The sequence below is a fragment of the Sorex fumeus genome, unplaced genomic scaffold (assembly GCF_029834395.1).
Source record: "Sorex fumeus unplaced genomic scaffold, SorFum_2.1 ptg000044l, whole genome shotgun sequence".
Lineage (NCBI taxonomy): Eukaryota > Metazoa > Chordata > Mammalia > Eulipotyphla > Soricidae > Sorex > Sorex fumeus.
In genome coordinates this window covers 12874783-12897026 of record NW_026606101.1, presented here as the reverse complement: position 1 = coordinate 12897026, position 22244 = coordinate 12874783, and the positions used below count along the sequence as shown (strand labels likewise).

Sequence of the window (22244 nt, the reverse complement as noted above, 5' to 3'; positions counted from 1 at the left end):
TTTCAACTTGGGAGCTAACCAAACATCCATGTTTTTGAAACGGTTTGCTTCTCGGGTTGGCGATGTGTTTCCAGAGTATCAACATGCAAAAAAGATGTGGGAGGGTTGTATCAGAATTGGGACCCTCATCCCAGGATTGGCGTTGGGTCCCCTTCCCCTGTCTTGGGGCCCCAGCATCCTCTGGCTTGGGGTGGCAGCTTGCCCTGCCATGGGGTTCACTGTCTCCCCAGCAGAGAAACAGTGCCAGCATGTGGACGTCGTGGCTTGTGGCTGCTCTGACCGTGGCGGCCGTGTGTGGTGCCCGCCAAGACACAAACACTGTCCTCCGAGTTACCAAAGATGTGCTGAGCAATGGTGAGTCCAGGCCAGTGGTGCAGGGGTGTGTGTGTATGTGACAGAAGTCCAGCCTACTGTGATAGCACTCCCCTCTACACCAGATTCTGTCACATGGATAAAAAAATTTCTCTTCTCTGGGTTTTCGTTTCCCCTTATGCTTTAGACAGTCATTTTCTTGAACTCCTGTTTGGTACCAGGAGTTCAAGACTGGGGACTTTTCTTTACTTTTTTTTTTCTATTGCTTTTTTTTGTGGGGGTTACACCCGGAGTTGCACAGGGGTTACTCCTGGCTCATGCACTCAGGAATTACTCCTGGCAGTGCTCGGGGGACCATATGGGATGCTGGGAATCGAACCCAGGTCGGCCACGTGCAAGGCAAATGCCTTACTCACTGTGCTATCGCTCTAGCCTCAAGGCTGGGGACTTTTCACTGGAGTCATGAGTAAGAAACTAGTGACTAAGAGCTTGCTTGGGGCAGGGGTTGGCTTCTTGGAGTTCAAATGCTGACTGTGACCTTAACTAATGACTGGAGGGCTCTGGCCTCAGTTTCCTCATCTGCAAAGTGGATAAAACCACAGTCTCCACTTCAAGGATTGTTATAAAGTGAGAGGGTTAAACAAGGGCCAGTTAAACGGGAGGAGTTTTTGAGAGTTGAGCATCGTTCCTGGGCTGCAGAAGGCCCTCTGAAGGGGGACCCCTAACTGCTCCTCCCTCCAGTTCTTGGGTCTGCACTCCCGTCGTCTCACAAGAGCAGACACACTCCCGGGCCTGACTCTCAGGAGAAAGAAAATGGAGATATTTTGACCTGAGAGTCAAAACCTCTGTTACCCAGCAGGGACAATAATCTGGCCCTAACTTTCCTTAGAATCAATAGGGCAAATGCATGGGGAATAGGGTTTTCTCTCCTTTTTTTTATAAAAAAAATTAATTAATTAATTAATTATTATTTTTTGGCTTTTTGGGTCATACCCGGTGATGCACAGGGATTACTCCTGGTTCTGCATTCAGGAATTACTCATGGCAGTGCTCAGGGGACCATATGGGAATGCTGGGAATCGAACCCGGGTCAGCCGCGTGCAAGGCAAACACCCTACTCATTGTGCTAACGCTCCAGCCCCATCTTTTTTTTTTTTTTTAAATGCTTGGCCTGGTGGTGCTTTATGCCTACTCCTGACTCAGTGCACAGGACCTGCTCCCGGCAGTGCTGTGGGACCGTGTGTGGCTGGGAGTCTCAGCTGGGCTTTCTGTGTGCTGAGCGTGAGCTCCGGTCAGTCAGCGGAGCTATCTCTAGGGGTGGAAGTGGTATTGTTGTTGTTGTTATTATTATTATTTTGTTAAAGATGGGGCATGGAGCACTGGCAGGGAGGGTGAGGAGGAGGACCCCTGATTCCAGCCTGGCTGGAAAGCCAGCCAAAGTGCGAGCAGGTCGGGGCCAGCAGCTAAGGCGCTCCGGGTGCCCACCAGGTCCGCCAGGTCTTCCCACCCTAAGACTCCAGCAGATTCCCACTGGGGAGGGAGGGGCGGCTGGAGGAAGCACAGAGGCCTGACCACCCCCCCCTTCTCTGCTCCCCGCAGCCATCTCAGGCACCCTGCAGCAGAGTGACGCCCTGCGCTCGGCCCTGAGAGAGGTGCCCATGGGTAAAGCTGGTGGAGACGGTGGCGGGCCGCTCCTGGGGGGGCTGCTCGGTGGAGGCGGAGGTGGAGGGGGGGGCCTTCTGGGGGGCCTGCTTGGTGGTGGGGGTGGAGGGGGGTGACGACTTACTGGGGGGAGTCGGCGGAGGCTTACTGGGTGGCAGTGGTGGTGGGGGGCTCCTGGGCGGTGGCGGCAGTGGTGGGGGGCTCCTGGGAGGTGGCGGCAGTAGTGAGAGCACATGGGGGGGCGGGGGCAGTAGCGGTGGGGGGCTTCTTGGGGGCAGTGGTGGGGGGCTGCTGGGGGGCAGTGGTGGGGGGCTGCTGGGGGGCAGTGGTGGGCTTTTGGGGGGTGGCAGCAGCGGTGGTGGGGGCCTTCTGGGGGGCAGTGGTGGTGGTCTACTCGGGGGTGGCAGCAGTCATAGCGGGGGTCTTCTGGGGGGCAGCGGTGGTGGCTTATTGGGGGGTGGCAGCAGTGGTGGTGGTCTATTGGGGGGTAGCAGCAGTCATGGTGGAGGTCTTCTGGGGGGCAGCGGTGGTGGCTTATTGGGGGGTGGCAGCAGTGGTGGTGGTCTATTGGGGGGTGGCAGCAGTGGTGGTGGGGGCCTGTTGGGGGGTGGCAGCAGTCATGGCGGGGGTCTGCTGGGGGGCAGCGGTGGCGGGCTGCTGGGTGGTGGTGGCGGTGGTCTCTTGGGCGGTGGTGGTCTCCTGGGCGGTGGCCGGCACCGCTACGACGACTACAGACGTGCTGAATTTCCCCGAGGTGTCGGTGGTGTTCCCTACAATGACTTCCACGTCCGCAACCCCCCCCCTAAGTACACCAATGGCTACCAGCTCGGGGGGAATTACAAGTATGGTCACATCGAGACCAACGACAACACAGCTCAGCTGGGGGGCAAATACCGATACGGTGAGATCCTCGAGTCCGACGGCAGCGTCAGGGACCTCCGGAATGGCGAGAATGCGTACAGCGCCCACAGGGACCGCGGGCGGTATAGGTCCGCGGAAGGCACGGGCACCGTGGGCCGGCTTCACCGGCGAGAGCTGCGGCCGGGAGAGATTCCGCCCGGCGTGGCCACCGGGGCACTGGGCCCAGGTGGTTTGCTGGGCACCGGCGGCATGCTGGCGGCGGATGGCATCTTGGCGGGCCAAGGGGGCCTGCTCGGCGGAGGTGGTCTCCTTGGTGACGGAGGACTTCTTGGAGGAGGAGGCGTCCTGGGCGTGCTTGGTGAGGGCGGCATCCTCAGCACCGTGCAGGGCATTACAGGGTAAGGAGGGGCCAGGCTGTCCCCAGCAACCCCCCCAGTACAACTGCAAACAGAGGCGCTTTCCCCTCAAGAGGCCTGGGGGTGGAGGAGGGACAGTTGTCAGGGCTCAGCCAACTTGTCTGGCTTTAAGTCCCAAGCTGTCCCATATCTAGATTTGAGTCCCAACTCAAGTCTTTGTTTTTCTGTGTGGCATTGAGTCATTTTTTTCTGCCTCAGTTTCCCTTATCTGCAGAACCTCCATAGCTGGAATATTCAAGCAACAGTGTTGGAGAATTTAAATCTCTGCATTTGTGAACCCTCTCACCCCCGAGATCCACTCCCAGAACAGCTATTTAGGGTTTCCACGGGGATGACAGTGGGATGGCCGCAGAGTCCTGACCCCAAGCACCTGTGCCCCATGGCCACATCTCCTATTCTCCCAGGATCTGCAGGCTGGGGATGGCGTGGAGGCTAGTGATCAGGGGTAGTGCAGAGGGCATCCTGGAGAAATGTCGGTGTGCATAACAGGGAGAAGGGGGGGTGGGCTTCCCGGAGGAAGAGGACCTTGGACAGGTGTCAGAGGAACCAGGCGGAAGGAGAGGACTAAGCAGCAGGAAGGGCCTCTTGACCGGAAACAGAATCTCCCGAGGGAACCCCAGGGGGCATAAGAGGGCAAGGTAGGGTCGTGGTTCTGGCTGCATCTCTGTGTCTTCCCAACTCTCATCACTAGCTTTGGGTCTCTGCAGAGTCGGGCGCTGGGTGGGGTGCAGAATGGAGACGTGAGGTGGGGGACCCCCTGGGTGAGCTGGGGCCAGGCTGGGTGGCCTCGCTCTGACCATTGCCTCCTGTGCAGGCTGCGCATCGTGGAGCTGACCCTGCCCCGGGTGTCCGTGAGGCTCCTGCCGGGTGTGGGCGTCTACCTGAGTCTGTACACACGTGTGGCTATCAATGGGAAGAGGTGCGTGCCCCGGGCGTTGGGTCCCCAGGCCCCGTCCTGGCTGGGAGAGCTCGAGCAGGTGGGGGGGGGTCCCTTCTCTCCACCACGGCTTCCTGTCCACCAAGACCTAATGGGGTGCCAGTGTGGGCGGGGCTGATCCTGGGGCTCTGCTTGCCGCCCTGTGTGGTGGGGGCACTTGGGAGTTCAGATTCCATCTGGATCCCTTCTTTTAAGCAGTGTCACCCTGGACCAGTCCCCTAGCCTGGCTGAGCCTTAGGGTCTTTCCCTGAGGGCCATGGGACACTTCTGTTCCCAGGTGGACACAGGGCAGGACAGCAGAGACATAAGACCCTGAGGCCGGTTATGGCTGGTGCTGGCAGGAGAGGTCCTTGAGGATGTACATACACAGGGTTTATGCCTATGGGACGGGGCCATCTCCACCCAGCTAGGCGTGTGCCTGGACAGTGTCCTGGGCAGCCAGAATTGACCTCTGTCCAGGTCCCTGCAGCACTCCTCACCAGAGAGCTGGACAGGTGTCTCCATGGGCCAGGGAAGCCTGCTGGCTGGGGATACTAGTCACGAAGAGTCACGAAGGGTGACATGTCCAAGAAGGCAGCAGGTCCACCTAGAGGAAGGTGACCCAGTTGCCCCTGTTTCCACCCTCTCCCTTCCCTTGTGAGGTTTCTGATCACTGACCCCTGTTTCCATGACCTCCTGGGGGGTCTGACCCATTGCCCCTGGCCCCATGTCCCTTCACAGCTTGATCGGCTTCCTGGACATCGCAGTGGAAGTGAACATCACTGCCAAGGTCAGGCTGACCATGGACCGCACAGGCTACCCGAGGCTGGTGATTGAGCGATGTGACACCCTCCTGGGGGGCATCAAAGTCAAGCTGCTGCGCGGGTGAGGACTAGTGGGTAGTGGGAGCCATGGGGGGAGTGGGCTAATCTGGCACCCTCTCCCCAGCTAAGAGCCCAGGTCCTGGGAAAGTTCATGCCTTGCTCATCCTCTTCCTCGTGGGGGAACTTGGGGCACCTCTGCAGCCCCCCTCTCTCACCCCAAGCCCTGCCTCATCAGCTGGGAAATGGGGGTGACTGTAGATGCAGGGGAAATGTTCTAAGAAATGTTCTTAAGTCTGAAGTTTTATTAGGACTTTATCTCAAGAAGTTCCTGGTGGGGCTGGAGAGAAAGTACAGAGGATAAGGCGCTTGCTTTGCACAAGTTCGACTTGGGCTCATCCCTGGCATGCCACATGGTCCTCTGAGCGCCTCCAGGTGGAGCCCCCACAACCTAAAAAGAAAGTTTCGCTTTGTTAAACTAGACCAGCTAGGTGCGGGGTTGGCTGGGACGTAGGCAGAGATGCATGGCAGTAGAGGAAGGGGGATTTTGACAGGCAAGGGCTCCTAAGTGATTTTCTGGAGGCCAGGGTGGGGGGACCCTTCCAGCAAGGCCAACTGGGCTGTTTGAGTTCTGTGGTGCTGGGACTCCCTGGTCACATTGGAGGCTCTCAGGGGTCTCCAGGTCTTACAGGGCAATGCTTGGGGGACCATGTGGTGCTGGGGATTGAACAGCACCTTAACCTCTGCACTGTCTCTTCAGCCACGGGAGGGGGATGTTTTAAGGAGTTAAGCTGTTGGCGATTGGACACACTTTGTGTAAGAGTAGTCCCACATTCTCATTTTCTCATTACTGCAGGGACTTAGGAAACTAATACTCTGTCTGTCCAGCTATGTGTTTTCTCTCTCCTTTTTTTTGGGGGGGGGGTCACACCCAGCCGATGTTCAGGGGTTACTCCTGGCTCTGCACTCAGAATCACTCCTGGCGGTGCTTGGGGGACCATATGGGATGCTGGGAATCGAACCTGGGTTGGCTGTGTGCAAGGCAAATGCCCTACCTGCCGTGCTATTGCTCCAGCCCCTCTCTCTCCTTTCTTAATGAATTGGTTAGAATTAGGTTAAAGCTGGATGATACATTTAGAACTTAATCTAGAGGCACTTCTAGACCTCAGTTGTTTTGTCTTTAGATGGATCACCGTGCCCCATCTTTTCTGCTTTTCTCTTGGACCAATGGACCAATCAGCACATTTCATTTTTATTTATTTATTTATTTAGGGCTGGAGCAATAGCACAGTGGTAGGGCGTTTGCCTTGTATAAAGCCAGCCCGGATGAGCTGGGTTCGATTCCCCCACCCCTTTCGGAGAGCCCGGCAAACTACCAAGAGTATCTCGCCCACTCAGCAAAGCCTGGCAAGCTACCCGTGACATATTTGATATACCAAAGACAGTAACAACAAGTCTCACAATGGAAACATTCTGGGCCCGCTCAAACAAATTGATGAACAATGGGAGGACAGTGCTACAGTACTATTTATTTATTTATTTATTTATTTAGGCTTTTTGGGTCACACCTGGCGATGTTCAGGGGTTGCTCCTGGTTCTGCACTGAGGAATCACTCCCAGAAGTGCTCAGGGGACCATATGTGATGCTAGGGATTGAACTTGGGTTGGCCACATGCAAGGCAAATGCCTTGCCCACTGGCCCATAACTCCAGCCCGCAATGAGCACATTTCATTGGCCATCATCACTCCTTCCCTCTCTTCCACACACATGCATTGAGCTCTTATGGTATGCCCAGTACTGTGTTAGGTGCATGGGTAACGTGATGTGCTCGGTTTCTCTTTGGGGAGATTACACAAAGTTGTAACAAACAGCCCTCAGGTGGGGAGATGAGCAGGAGGGAATGAGTTCTGCAGTTAAAAATCAGGCATGTTCCAGCCTGGACTTGTCCCATCATAGAACTCAGGAAAAAGTTGTTCATTGAATGAGTGGATGGATGGATGGACGATTAGATGGATAGATGAATGAATTGGTGAATGGATGAATGAGTCGGTAGGTGGATGAACGGTAGATGAATCGATGAATGAATGGATGGATGGATGAATGAGTAAATGAACAGGTAGACGGATGAATGGATCAGATTGCTGTATGAATGGATAGATGGATAGACGGATGGATGAAAAGACAGTTTTCCTGAGTAGCTTCCAGTCATGTGTAGGGTGAAGCTGCACAGTCTTCCAGCTTCCAGAACAATTTTTCAGCATTCAAGGGCTCTCATGCTTCAGTCAGAACTTGGGTTCAAGACCCCAACTCTAGGCAGGAGGATAAGCCCCCCTCACCCCAGTGCTCTCTCCTTAGGCTTCTGCCCAACCTGGTGGACAACTTAGTGAACAGAGTCTTGGCCAACGTCCTCCCTGACTTGGTAAGCACCTCTGCTGGGGTGGGAGGGAAACAGGGTTCCTGACTTTCCCTGGACCCAGGGCCCCCAACCAGCTTCATTCTATGGGTCTGCAGGGCATCATCAGGCCGAATCAGGTCCTTGAGGGTCTGGGAAGGGGCCTGAGGGACAGAGGGACAGATTAGTGAAAGGCAAGGATGCAGAGAAGGGTCCTGCTGGCTGGACGTGTGCCCCAGCTCAGGCATGCTCTAACCCCTCTCCCAGTTCCAGTGTTCCCATATGTAAAATGGGAGTCTTAAGAGGCCCTTTCCTGAGGTGATGGGAGGCCAGCACCAAGCAGAGCATGAGCGGAGAGTAGCACCCTGGGGTGATCCCTGCCCATGCGCCTGTGACCCCAGCCACACACTGTACCCACTCCCTGCTGTCTCTCCCCTCCAGCTCTGCCCCATCGTGGACGTGGTGCTGGGACTTGTCAATGACCAGCTGGGTCTCGTGGACTGTAAGTCCTGCGTGCTGCCCTTCTGTGGACCAGCCCTGTCTGCCCAGCCTTGGAGATACTTTGTGGACTTAGCACTGTGAGCCAATGCCTCTCAGGCTGGCCCGTGTGATGAGAGAGGGCTCTTCTGCCTTTCCCTCTTGAACCCTCACATCCCCCACTATCCCTTATGGATCAGGCCGCTGACTTGCAGCCCTGGCTCTGGCCTGGCTTCCGTGGGGCTGAAGAAACTCTCTCCGGGTTGCCTAGGCTTGAGTGAGGGCTTGACTTTGGCCACCAAGGGGCCGGAGAGCAAGAAGCACAGGCTGGAGGAGTCAGCCTGGGTCCTGCAGGACTCCACGTCAGCCGAGTCTGGGATCTGAGGGTGCCTTCTGGAAGGCAAGCCTATTCAGGAGGGTTGTGAGTGTGTGCCCTGTGAGGTGCACAACCCCTACAGCTGTGCAGTGCAGTCCTCCCTGAGGGTGCTCCCCTCCTCCTCCTCTCCAGGCAGTTTGAGGGTGGCTTTCTCATGCATGGAAATTGGCCAGGGAGGTAGATCCCAGAAGGTGGGGGTACTCAGCACTAGCAGTCTGGGCTGCACCAGATCCAATTTAGCACTGTCTTGCGGAGACCTAAAATGTATTCCCTGGTGCATACCACTTCATGGTTTACAAAGCTTCTCGGTAGCCAGGACTTTCTTACCTGGATCCTTCCTCTCAGTAGTGTTCAGGAGTTCCATGAAGCCCATTTGATAGAGGGTAAAACTGAGGTTCAGAGAGGCGCAGCGTCATGGGTAAGGTCACACGGTGAGAAGGGGGCAGAGTTGAGATTTGAACCTGGAACTCGAGTTCTTTCCATGGTGACTGAAGCTGGAGCATCGCTGCACTATTATGCCATGGGCACGTGGAGGGAAGGCATCTGGGCAGATGTTGGCCTCTCTGTGACCCCCATCTTTGCTTGCAGCTCTGATTCCGCTGGGGATACTGGGAAGTGTGCAGTATACATTCTCCAGTCTTCCACTTGTGACTGGGGAATTCCTGGAGTTGGACCTCAATGTGAGTGCTGGGCCCTGGGGTGTGGGGAGGTGGCTGTTTCCCCAAGAGCAAGGGTGTGAGATTCCCCATCCATGGTCTTTGCTAAGAGCCCAGGGAGCAACATTTCAATAAGAATCTTTCCTCTTTAATGATACGAATTCCTCTTGGTGCTGTGTTTGAAGCATCATTGCAGCTAGCACCTCTGAATGCTTAACATTGTGCTAGGCACATTCTCAGTGTTTTTTTGTGGTTGAACTCGCCCTATCTCCACACGAGGTAGGTGTGCTTAGCAAGGAAACCAAGGCATGGAGAGGTTAAGCCACATTCTCAAGGTCACACAGCGTATGAACGTGAGCTGGAGTCGGAACCCAGACAAGCTAGCCCAAGGCTGCTGCCAAGGGCTCGGATTGGCTGGAGAAGTAAGTGCATCTGGCCAGCAGAGGCTATACAAGCCCTGGCGAAACACTCCTGAACTGTAATGTTGGCTGATCTCCACGGCAGAAATATGTTCACTGGGGCCAGTTTCAGATTTACTGATTGCAAAGGTGTGAGGAGATGCTGGCCCGGCTCTTCTGAGCAAGTGTGGGCTGACTTCCAGCACCACTGCACCTGGCCCCCTGGCTCTGGGTGGCACCTGAATGCACTTCCCCTGGCCACGTGAGCCACGTGCCTTCTCCTCCCCCACCGGATCAGGTTCAGGGCACATGTGCACCCCCATTTGCTCATTACACAGCACACCGCACACAGGTGTACAGTCATACCCTGGCGTCTGACCACTACTCAGCTCACAGATATTTGCCCGTTTGGTTCTGTGTGCCAGGCTCTGATCTAGGGATGGGGGTGCAGTGGTGAGCAAGGGGTGTTCTCTGGCTGAATGGAGGTTACGATCTTGTGGGAAGGAGAGGCCATCCCAGGATCCCTCAATCAAAATGTATGATTATAGACCATGAGCACTGTGAAAGGGGGTTCTGGGGTATGAGTGACAAAGGGAAGGATGTAACCAGGGAGTCACAGAGGCCTCCTGGAGCATGTGACTTGAAATGAGAACTGCCAGATGAGGGCCTGTAACAAGAGAAGGCCGGAAGAGAGGGAAAAGGTGTGGGAAGGACCAAGGTGAGGGTTCAGAGGCGGTGGCGGGTGACAGCACCCTGGTGGATGCAGAAGGGGTCAGAGATAGACCACACAGGGTCTTGTAGGAGAGGACTCCGGCCTTTAAAGAGCACGTGACAGTGTCTATTGCATGGCTGCTAACTCTCTAGCAGACACACTAACTCACTCTGGCAGACATGCTAACTCACTCTAGTGGACACACTAACTTACTCTAGAGGACATGCTAACTCACTCTACTGGACATGCTAACTCACTGTAGAGGACACGCTAACTCTCTAGCAGACATGCTAACTCTCCCTACAGACATGCTACCTCTCTCCAGCAGGCTGAGGGGAAAAGATTTATGTCACACACTTTAAAATGTCAGGCAAGAGCCACGACTGCGATCACGAGCGATTGTCAGTAGTCAGCCGGAGCAACTACCCCTCACTCCCCGCCTGGTGGGGGCGACCTTGTGGCACCGCCTCTGTCCTGCCCACAGTGGGTGAAGCCAGGAGCACTGCCGGGGATGGGGAGGGGGAGCGGGAGGGTGAGGCCAGGGCCTGACCCGGCTCCAGTCTTCTCCCTGCACCCCTCCCTGTAAGCACCTTCCTCTTGCTCCCCCAGACTCTGGTTGGGGAGGCTGGAGGAGAACTCATCGACTATCCCCTGGGGCGGCCAGCTGTGAACCCCTATAAGAAGATGCCGGACCTGCCCCCCATGGGCGACAACACCAACTCCCAGCTGGCCATCTCTGCCAACTTCCTGGGCTCAGTGCTGACCCTCCTGCAGAAGCAGGGGGCACTGAACATTGACATCACGGATGGCACAGTGAGTGCCCTTCCCCCGCCTACTGAGATGGGGGCGGGTTTGACTATGAACAGCTCCCCAGGGTCCCTTCCTGGTCCCTATGGCCCGAGGAAAATGGCTGAAATAGTTCCCACGGGGATAGCAGTCACCCAAGACTGCGGCCTGGGGGGCGTTAGGTGAGCATTTGATTGCCATGTCAGAGACCTCTCAGGGACTCACCAGCCCTCCTTCTCTCCTGCAGTTTGAGGATCTGCCTCCACTGACCACGTCCACCCTGGGAGCCCTGATCCCCAAGGTATGTGCCGGGGGATGGACCCCAGGGAGCTGGCTTAGGGGGGATTCTCATCCTTGGGAGGGAGACTCTGACACCCCCTCATTGTAAGTGTCCTGATGAAAGCAGAAGGATCTGGAGGTCCTCAGGGAGCCGCCCGCCAGCGTATTCTCTTCTGGGCCAGGTCCTGGCGGTTTGACCTGGACAGGAGTTTGTAACACTCTGAGCTCCCCGTTACCTTGCTTATCCAAGGAGGCTGCCAACACCTGCCCCACAGGTGCTAAGAGGGTTACAGGACCAGGGTTGGGGAGAACACATGGCGCTAACTGGTGAGCACTGGAACTTTCCAGTAGACACAAGATTCTGAGTCCCTACGGCTCTAGCTTAGGGCCGTGGCTGGTTCTATGTCTTACCTAAAAAGTGGACATCATGATCCCATATCCCAAGGGGGCTGTCAGTAGGGGGTCTGGCCCTGGCACAGAGCAGCCATAAATGTTGTTTCTATTATTATTATTATTGCTCTTTGGGTCACACCCAGCGATGCTCAGGGGTTACTCCTGGTTCTGCACTCAGGAATTACTCCTGGCGGTGCTCCGGGGACCATATAGGATGCTGGGAATCGAACCCGGGTCAGCTGCATGCAAGGCAAATGCCCTAGCCGCTGTGCTATTTCTCCAGCACCTTGTTCCTATTCTTGTGCACAGGAGCAAACCTCTGCTAAGAAGAGAGCAAGTGTGCTTCTGTGTGATTAGAGGCTGTGTGCAGTTGTGACAGAGGCCTCTCGGACCCTGGTTCTCATCCCTTTACTCTGTGCCTGGCAGGGAAGAGCATCGTCTGTAGCATGCTAGAGGCACCAAAGAGGCTATCATCCACAGCTGTCTTAGAAGGAAAAAGTGTCTTTTCTCCCGGACCTTAGATCTGGGTGGAATCCAGAGGCGGGAGAGGGAATGGCACCTGGGCAGGGCCGCTGTTGCCCTCCTGTGGCCAAACGCTGCATGGCAAGAGTTAGGGGCAGCTCAGGCTCAGGTGGGCCCTTGGGTGTTTTATGAATTGGACTGCCCTTCAACATTTATGAAGACAGTTTTAGGAACCTCTATTTAGTCCCAGTGATCCCATCCGGGGGGCCAGGAGGAACAAGCACCCCAACTAAAGCTCAGACAGGAGGCACAGGTGTGCTGGAGCAGAAGACTTTGGGCTTGATAGGGCACTGGGTCTGTTTTTGGGGGTTCGAGCTGGACACAGAGCAACGTCCCTTGGGAATTAGACCCTGATGGAGTCCTCAGAGGGGTATCTGGTCTCCTGCTGTGATGGGGAGAGAATTACAGGCGCTTCTAAAAGGAAGCTTTGTTCATTTTTGAAGACTTGGTATGTTGGGGTGGGAGTGATTAGGAAACTAGCACCCCCACCCCAGAGAAATAGGATGAAAATCCTTCTGGGAAAAATCAGAACACCAAAGCACTGGCTTGTTGAAAGCCACTTTGCTAAGTGGATTCGCCGAGTTGGCCAGATTTGCCGATGGATCAAGGGCTTGTGCAAAAAAGATTTTCAGAGGAATCAATCTTAGAAAAGGCCCCTGGGCTGCATTTCTTTTAAAACCAACATCGTGTGTTGGAATTATGCATATGAGAAACCATCATTAAACAGTACTATGAATCGCAAAACCTCAACCGATAAAATTTGGAAACCACTGACAATAATAATAAAACCAACATCTTGAGGTTCCCCACGTATTGCTGCTCAATGGATAAATTTAAGAAAAACATTCCTTAAAGTAAGCACTGTAGCACTGTCCTCCCGTTGTTCATCGAGTTGCTCGAGCGGGCCCAGTAACGTCTCCATTGTGAGACTTGTTGTTACTGTGTTTGGCATATCGAATACATCACGGGTAGCTTGCCGGGCTTTGCCGTGTGGGCGAGATACTCTCGGTAGCTTTCTGGGCTCTCTGAGAGGGGCGGAGGAATCGAACCTGGCTTGGCTGGGCCGGCCACGCGCAAGGCAAATGCCCTTCCACTGTGCTATTGCTCCAGCCCTTAAAGTAAATTAGGGTCAAATTGGTTATTTAACAAATATGGGAGATGGGTCAGTCGGTGATTTGTTCCTTTAATATATTGGCTTTGGGGGGAATCACTTTGTGGTATGTGGAGACACCTCATCTCCCGTGGGGCTCCGGGGACCCTGGTAAATCTAGGTTGGGGGGCAGCTGTGCCTCACTCTAATACTTCACTGAAATGCCCACTTTGTGGACATTCTCGCTCCAGGTGGGGTGTCAAGAATTGACAGGAGAGGGGCAGGCCCGTGCTTGACTCACAGGCCTGGGCTGGGGCTTCCACTCGGCTGCTGGCTGGGGCATTTGACTTGGCCTTTCCATATGTGGCCTGGAGGAAGAAGCCCCTCTCTTACGAGCACAGCCCAGGTGCCCGGGCTGCCTCTCACTGGGTGGCATTTGGAGCAGCTCCACATGTGGTGCGTTGGGGTAAAGGTTTGCTGACTCCATCACCTGAATCTCACAGTACCAGGATGTGCATGGCCTGGAGTGGCAGCTGGTGCCCAGCACCCCCTGGCAAGATCCCATCTGCCTGCTGCTTGCAGGCTCCAGCAGAAAACAGCTGGATGAGGCTGTTCAGATGAGGAGTTTTATAAGCCACCTTTAGCCTTCATGGGTCCTGCCAGCTCCATCCAGCTGTGCTATGCATGCCCAGGTGGCCGTGGACCCCTCGTCACCTTCTTCTCCCATTACAGAGCATCTTGATCACTCTAATCTGGTCTTGGTCCCCAGGTTTTCCAGCAGTACCCCGAATCCCGCCCACTTGTCATCAGGATCCAGGTTCCAAACCCACCCACCGTGACTCTGCAGAAGGACAATGCGATAGTGAAAGTGTTTGCCACGGCTGAGGTCACGGTCTCGCAGCCCAATGATGTTGAGACCACCATCTGCCTCATCGATGCGGTGAGTGTCTGGGGAGTGGTCACAGCCTTCCTGGAGTCCACAGACCCCTTCCCATCCCACTGGTCACCTTGGTCACTCGAGCTTGCCCGTGGGGCCAGATGGGCTTGTCGGAACGGGGGCTTTAGCACTGCCAGCAGAGCCAGCTCGGTGAGTCTGTCCTCTGGGCCCCCCTCATCTTCCACCACGTGAGGACAAAGGCAGAGCCAGGCCTGCCACCCTGTGGGTACATCCACAGTACTGGTTCTTAGTCCCATGGCAGAGCAGGCCTTTGCCCCGCACTCAGTGGGACTTAGCAAGTACCTTCTCTGTAGCATACTTTCTTTTCTTTTCTTTTCTTTTCTTTTCTTTTCTTTTCTTTTCTTTTTTCTTTTTTCTTTTCTTTTCTTTTCTTTTCTTTTCCTTTCTTTTCTTTCTTTTCTTTCTTTTCTTCTTTTTGGGTCACACCCGACGATGCTCAGGGGTTCCTCCTGGCTCTGCATTCAGGAATCACTCCTGGCGGTGCTTAGGGGACCATATGGGATGTGGGGGATCGAACTCGGGTTGACCATGTGCAAGGCAAATGCCCTACCCGCTGTGCTATCACTCTGGCCCTATAGCAAGCTTTCAACGGAGTGCAGAGAAGAATGGTGCCCAAGCTCTTGTCCCTGGTACCTGGCTGGTGTTAACCACAGATAAAACCATTTCTACAATGATTTTCTAGAGTGAAATTCTCTGACAAACAATCATGTACCTCCCCTGCTCAAGATTTTCTTTCAATCCTGAAGCAAAAGCCAGCCTCTTACCCAGGTCCACGAGCCCTTCCTGGTCACTCCTGTCCCTTGAAAGTGTTGGGCCCCTGTGGCCTTGACCCACATGAAGGTCACCTCTCCCCTCACCTGAAATGCTCTTCCCTGTTATCTCCTTCCTTTCCTCTCTACTCGAATGTCAGTCCCTCAGAAACCTGGCCAGACCACCCGCCCATGGCCTCTTACCCACCTGGCCCACCCTAGTCTTAGGTGTTTGTTTAAGTGTTCAGGCACGGGGGGCCTGCCGGGTCTGACCAGGTGCCCCCCAAGCTCTCAGACAATCTTGGTCATTGCCACATCACCTGAACTTGTTGGTGTCCTCTATTCTGGGCAGAGGCAGGGAGGAAAAGAGAGTTAACAGGGCAGGGGGCTGGGTCTGGGCTGAATCCCCAGGGATGGGGAGTTCCGATGGGGAGAGACAGTGGCGCCCGGTGCCACCTGCAGTGGCTCGCCTGAAGTGGGTCCCCTGGCTCAGGTCCCCCACCTCCCCTGACACTATGTCCACCCTCTTGACTTGGTATCCTGTGATTGTCATTCTGAGAAACGCCTTCTCTGCCCGTGCCCATGGAACTGGCAGGAAAGCCTCATGCCAGCTGTGCTGCTCTCAGCCTTTCCTCAAATGCTGAGTGTAGGTTATGGTCGTGCTCTGCTCTGGAAAGGGCGTTTGCTCAAGTGCTTGAGGACAACCCCCCATCCCAGCTGTGTTCTGACCGTCCCTCTCCTTCCTTCCCTCCAGGACACAGAGCTTTTGGCCACGTTTTCCGTGGAGGGGGATAAACTCATGATCGACGCTAAACTGGACAAGTAAGGGGTGGGAGGTGGTTTGCAGTCAGGCTCCTGCTCCTCGGGAAGGCTTCTTTGGGGAGGTACCTCCTGGCATGATGGGCTGGCAGGGAGATCTAAGACAAAGAAAAGGTGAAATGAGTTTCTCACCGCCCAGAGCTTTGGCATGAGCTGGTGGGTGAAGCTGTTTGTTTCATACATAGAGACTACAGCCAACCAGTCACTTCACTGTCCGGGATGGAGCCCTGCTCCACACAGGGACTTTACCTGCTCATCCTGTCTGGCTTACACTGGTCCTGAGGAGCCAGGCCAACTTTGTTCCCATTTTATTTACTGATTGGTTTGGGGATCACACCAGGTGTGCTCAGGGCTATTCCTGGTTCTTGCTCAGGTTCTGCACCAGGGTTGCTTCAGTGATCAGGAGAGGCAGGGGATCAAATCCGGGGCTCCTGTGTGCAAAACATGTACTCTAGCCCTTTGACACATCTCCCTGAGTCTCCTCTTCATTTCAAAGAGGAGAAAACTGAGGTTCGGGGGTGATTTTACTCACTCAGGGACTGTGGGCTGATCTCTGAGGATTGGTGACAAGCACAGACTTCAGAGCAGCATGGTCTGGGATCAAATCCCAGCAACGACCCCTGACAGGCTGGCGGCTGATGCCAAGTGACTTTGTCCCCCAGAAATTCAATTTTCTCCTCTGGAGAAGGGAATGGTTATTCTTCTCTCACAGGATTCATGAGTCTAGCACTAATAAAAACTAGCAGTTGGGCCCTTTTTATGAGCCAAGCATTGAGTTGAACCCTAAATGTGCTGAAATCCATGGAACTTCGATACCTGTGGAAGTAAGTGCCATAGTAGGAGCCTCGCTTCCAAGCTGAGACGAGATTAGAGGTAAAACTCCCAGCTGTGTCTCACTTCTGGAGAGTGTTCACAGATATTTCACAAATACAGCCCCAGTGAGAGGAGCTGCTCAGCATCTGATGCTGGTCAGAGCCACGCAGGGCTGACCAGGAGCCAAAAGCTGTGCCCGGCAGGCGAGCCTGGTCTGGCTTCACTCTCTGGTCAGAGCACAAATGCACAAGGTGAGGCCTGGATGCAGGGAGACTGAGGTCTGGTCGTGCAGAGCACAGCCTTGAGCCTGCGTTGCAGACCTTCCTACTGTGAACAGCACAACAGTCAGAGCTGTGGGTCAGCTCAGGACAGTGTCCCGGGCTCTCCCTTCTGCCATGGGTGTTACTCCTGGGGCTCAGGTCTCTCCTGGTCAGGATTAGCAGCCATTATGTGTCAGACTTACTCCTGGCAGTGCTCAGGGGAACATATGGGATGCTGGGAATCAAACCCTGGTCAGTTGTGTGCAAGGCAAATGCCCTACCCGCTGTGCTATCACTCCAGCCCCCCGCACTGCTTCTAATGGGCTGTTTTCTTTATCTCAGGACCAGCCTCAACCTCAGAACCTCAAATGTGGGCAATTTTGATGTGAGTACCAAGATCTGCGAGTGGCAGCCTCTGTGCGGGTGGTGGGGACCTGGGGAGCTGTGAATTCCACGGGCCTGTATCAGCTCTCTCAGGTGTGGGTCACAGCAGGAGGCCCACTAGGTCCGGGACCGGTGAGCACAGGCTCAGGGCGCCTTCTGCGCTGTCCATGGTGCTGCCCGTTTTAGCTGCCCTCACCTAGGAAAACCACAGAGCTGGTGTGGAGAAAAGGGGCAACCCAGTCCTCTCTGGTTGGAGGTGGGACCTATGCCACTTGGTGACACAGAACCCCAGGGGTCAGCACTTCAGGTTTTTTCTTTTGGGATCACACCTGGTGATGCTTAGGGGTTACTCCTGGCTCTGCGCTCAGGAATTACTCCTGGCGGTACTTGGGTGACTATACGGGATGTGCATACAAGGCAAACACCCTACCTGCTATACTATTGCTCTAGCCCCGCAGTTCAGGTTCTTATCCCAGATGAGTTGGTTGGCATTGCCAAGGTTAGTGGACGGCATGGCTCTGGAGTGAGCTGCTCTAGACCTCCTGGAGTGGAACTGAGCTTCCCTTAGTCCCTGCCTCACCAGAAGCCACAGGCCAAAGCTTCAGGTCTGTCTCAGCATCACTCAGCTCCAGAGTCAGTGAACCAGATGTTCCTGGAGTTGTTCATTTCTGGGGTGCTGGAGTCCCGGAGGCTCTGACCATCAGCTCTTCCCAGAGCCTTTCCCTGCCCCATGAAGCCTTTATCTGCTCAAGGGAGGGACTGAAGGAGCTCTTGAGATCGAAGCCAACCCAAGGTCCAGTTAACTTCTTCTTCCCCTCCAGGTTGGCCTCATGGAGATGCTGGTCGGGAAAATTTTTGACCTGGCATTTATGCCTTCGATGAACGGTGAGAGCTGGAACCCAGGCGGGAGGGGATGCTGTGAGGAGCTTGGCTGAGTGAGGTGGACAGGGGAGGCAAGAGATAGGGACTCGGTCCCGGTTTGGTCACAGAGAGGCGGTGTTACTCTCATGGCAAATTTCATTACCATGAATTTTACCATTTTCAAAAGGGAGAGATTGGATTAGATCTATGATTTCCCAAGTGGTTTCTATAGAAAAAGAGTCTCATAATATACACTGAGGAAAGGGTTCCATGGCCAAGGAAGTTCTGAAAGTTCTGAATATATTCCACCGGGGTGGGGGCGGTTGTTACAATATCTTTGACTCTCTGAGAAGACCTGCTGGAGCCAGGAAGTCTGCCAATTTCCCCACCAGCCCTTCCTTCCTTCCCTGCCTTGTTGCTCCTCTTGGGTCTTTATTCCCAGAACACAAATCTTCAGATCTGCTCAGACTCTCTCTAACCCCCAGCAATGAGTCCAGTGGTGATACGTGTTGGGTGTCTCAGCCTCCTTGCCCAAGCACCTGTACTCTATCTCCTTGGTGCTCAGCACAGGACAGGATGATGCTGGGGATACAGTTCTTACCTGCTAGGGCCTGTGACAGAGACAAGGACAGGTCATTAAAAATTTGTGATTTCTGTAGCAGAGGGGTTTGGGAGGAGAAGCTGGAGGCCAGAGTTTCTTGGTCCATGGTTAAGAAAGCTTCACTGAGGAGATGACATAAAACAGTGTCAGGGACATCTCAGAACTCAGCGAGCAGAGGAACTGTGCTTTGGGCAGGACCAATGACATGGACAAAGGCCTTCAAGGCAGTCTTCTTGCAAATACCAGAAGCTTCCTTAAGGCTGGTATCTCTTGGCCCCCGTGACCTCTCTCCACTGGTTATTTTCACAGCCATGCTGGGCTCTGGTGTCCCTCTCCCCAAAATCCTCAACATTGACTTCAGCCATGCAGACATCGATGTCTTGGAGGTAAGGATAAATGGAATTTGGTTCTGTTTTCTCTTTTAAACCCAGACATTTGGAGGAGGAGAAGAGAGGGAAGGGAAGGTCTGGGAGTTGAAGGAAGGATGGGGTTCAAGAAACTAGAACCAAATTTTTAAAAGTAGATTTTCACTTCTATGAGGTCATTTACAGATGACTCACTTCTATGAGGTCATGACAGATGTGATGACCCATATCTTACAGATGGGAATACTGAGCAGTTAGAAACTTTCCTAGAGTGGAAGGATGGTGTGGTTTATTGGAAAGATGGAACTTAAACACCTACTGTATTCCAGGGGGTGGAGATTGAGCAGTGAGTAAAACATGCAGGCTTCTAAGCCTTGCCATGCTTGTGCAGGCAAATGGACTTTGGTAAATATTCCAGAAGTAACTTCTAATTATAGATATGATAGGTGCCTTGTAATGCAGATAAAGGGGAGGTTTTTTTTTCTACTAAGAAATGTGCTCAGTATCTGAAATTTGGAAAATATAGGAAACTTTAGATAAATACATGTTTATTCCCCTAGATGTATTTGCAACCCAGAAATAAACAGCATGAACCATTTGTAGTTTTTAAATTATAATCTTTCTTTTAAAATACATTTTTACATATTTTTGGGTCACACCCAGTCATGCTCAGGGGTTACTCCTATCTTTGCATTCAGGAATTACTCCTGGCAGTACTCAGGGGACCATATGGGATGCTGGGGATTGAACCCGGGGTGGCCAGATGCAAAACAAACACTGTGCTATCACTCCAGCCCCTTAACAAAATTTAAAAACAAGATTTCAATCAAGGAATTAGTGGAATCTAATTCCACTAATTAGCATTAGAGATTCTAATCTAATTAGTTTAGATTTAGGGTTTCTAAACCCTGAAACCTGGTTCAAATCCTGCCTGCCTATTTCCAGCTTGGTGATCCTGGGGAAGGGGAGCAAATCGATGAACAATGGGAGGACAGTGTTTATTTCAACATATATCTGATTTCAGTATAGACCAATCACCATTTATGTCTGTTTTATATTCCATTTGGGGAATGGGACATATCATGCGGTTTCTCGGTTTGGTGGTGCCGAGGATCAAAATCAGGGCCTCACACTCCTATCTCTGAGCCACCTCCCCAGTCTTCTCCTCCTTGTGTCTTATGACCTTGACACTACCGATGACCCTGGCTCCCCCCCCCCTTTTTTTTTGAGTCACACTCAGTGATGCTCAGGGGTTACTCCTGGCTCTGCACTCAGGAATTACTCCTGGAGGTGCTCAGGGGACCATAGGGGATGCTGGGGGTTGAACCAGGATTGGACGCGTGCAAGGCAAACGCCCTACCCGCTGTGCTATTCCTCCAGCCCTGCTAGCTCCCTTTGTAAGGCATCCCTCAGTTGACTGACGGATGGTTTCTTGGGAGTAGACGAGGCAGGAACATGTCCAAAAGAGTATTGCCCTCTGAGTCAGGGTGTGGGTGTCAATATTTTATTCTTGGGGACGCTACCTCTGAGATGTTGATTTGAGCCTATGGCCAAGGTGGTACCTTCCAGATGCCTCCATTGTTCAGTTTCTACTTTCCCTTTTGTCATTAGTGACTATCTCATGGGGATCCACTACGGAGCGAATTAAATATCCTGTTTCCACATTTTCTGCCACTTAGTCTGGCTTTCATTAACAGCTCTTGCCTTCAAATTTTTTCTTTTTTTATTAGTGAAAAACCATGAGGTACAGTTATAGGCTTACAAATTTTGTGCTTGGGTTTCAGTTACACAATGATCAAGTGCCCATCCCTCCACCAGTGCCCGTCATCCATCCCCATGGGTCCCAGCATCCCCCCCCATCCCCCCCGTCCCATCCTGCCTCTGTGGCAGGGTATTCCCCCTTGTTCTCTCTCTCTTCTTTTGGGTACTGTGTTTTGCAAGAGAGGCTTTGAGTGTCTTGCCTTCATTAACGGCTCTTGTCTGCAATAGTTATTAACGTGATGCTCACACAAGGGTATTTTCTGTTTCTGTAATTCCCTCTGTATTGATTAGGTGGAATAAACTTGGAGGAGAAACCGGTCTATCTCCCTCCTTATCTATTTATTCAATTGTTAATATCAATACAGATGCAAATGTTCTAGTTTTAGTTATTTTGTTCTAAGGAAGATAATATATTCCTTTATTATTTTGTTGTGGTCTTTTTTTAAAAAAATTACAAAACTGGAGTTTGGAAGACTGTGGAGAGGGCTTAGGCTTCTCTTGTCTGAGGAGGAAGGAAAAGGGGCAGGAAGGATCTTGCTGCAGTGCTCCAGGTGCTCCATGAGGGCAGGCGGACGGCATGACCAAGGTGATCGTGGGGTCCCTGTGACCCCACTGCAGCTGGAAGCCACCTAACCGGTACTCTCTTCTATCCCCCTAGGACCTTCTGGTGCTGAGCACCTGAGTGACGAAGGCACAGATGCTTCTGGAAGCAGCCAGAATGAGCCCTGGAGAGACTTGCCGGGACCTGTTCCAAGCTCCACCTGTCTTCAGCCCCCACAACAGCCCCCCACCCCCGTCCTTTTCTCACCGGACCCAGCCCAGGAAAGGACTCAGCTGTGGCCCCCATTGGCAAATCCTCTCACCCACACTCAGCCCCCAGCAGGCCCCCAGCAGGGGGAGGGGGTGACCCAGAGGACCGAAGCCTCAGCCCCCAAGTGGACTCCGCGCTACGAACTCCACACTTTCAATAAAAAATTCCACTTTCCCTGCAGTTGGGGTGAATCCCTGGGGGTTGGGGAATTCTTCCACCCCTGTCTGTGCACGGGGCCCCTGGAGGCTTCGCTCTGGCCAGATGGAGGGTGGCTCTATTCAAGACTGAAAAACAGGGGCTGGGGCGACAGCCCAGGGACTAGGGTACACACCTGTATATGCCCAACGGGGTTCCGCTCCAGACACCACACGGCCCCTAGTGATTGTTGGGTAGAGCCCGGAGGTCCCTGGCATGGCCTGAGCAGCCCCGTCTGCAGGGCCCAAGCAGCACTACATGTGCTGACGCTTGATTGCAGCGCGCGCCGGGTGCCTGAGAATTTCCCAGACGTGGCGGGGCTTCCTGAGCACTGATAGGAGCCCCTGAAAAAAACATCGGAGACTGAAAACTGCCAATCACTTGCAAGACCCTGGCAGATGGGCAGGAGGACGGTTAAATTGAGTTCTCTCTGAAGCCAGTGTCCGCTCTGGCTAATGCCTCCAGCCATCTCATCATGCACAGAGGGGGCAGCCCCAGAGCAGTGAGGATGGGTTTCTCAGGCTTCTCTCTGGCCCTGGGAGCGCCTGCAGCCACCCTCCTCTCCCCAAGCTCCGGGGCCAGAAGGCTCAGCTGCTC

At 53.7% G+C, this 22244-nt stretch overlaps 1 protein-coding gene across 1 annotated transcript; it reads left to right on the top strand.

Annotated features, from left to right (window-relative positions):
- The first annotated feature begins 248 nt into the window (after positions 1–248).
- BPIFB4 (BPI fold containing family B member 4) lies at positions 249–21323 on the top strand. Its single transcript, XM_056121969.1, has 16 exons — positions 249–354; positions 1912–1974; positions 2729–3233; positions 4066–4170; positions 4909–5052; positions 7345–7408; positions 7823–7883; positions 8823–8914; positions 10610–10813; positions 11034–11087; positions 13840–14010; positions 15532–15599; positions 17012–17054; positions 17875–17938; positions 18825–18901; positions 21300–21323. The coding sequence occupies exons 1-16, from the start codon at positions 249–251 to the stop codon at positions 21321–21323; spliced, it is 1845 nt and encodes a 614-aa protein (XP_055977944.1).
- The last annotated feature ends 921 nt before the right edge of the window (positions 21324–22244 follow it).

What these genes read in the sequence shown, in the direction of transcription:
- BPIFB4 (XM_056121969.1), top strand. Translation starts at nt 249, where the DNA reads ATGTGGACGTCGTGGCTTGTGGCTGCTCTGACCGTGGCGGCCGTGTGT. An exon ending in CAAAGATGTGCTGAGCAATG is followed by an intron (nt 355 to 1,911) that starts GTGAGTCCAGGC and finishes TGCTCCCCGCAG; the next exon opens with CCATCTCAGGCACCCTGCAG. An exon ending in CCTGAGAGAGGTGCCCATGG is followed by an intron (nt 1,975 to 2,728) that starts GTAAAGCTGGTG and finishes AATTTCCCCGAG; the next exon opens with GTGTCGGTGGTGTTCCCTAC.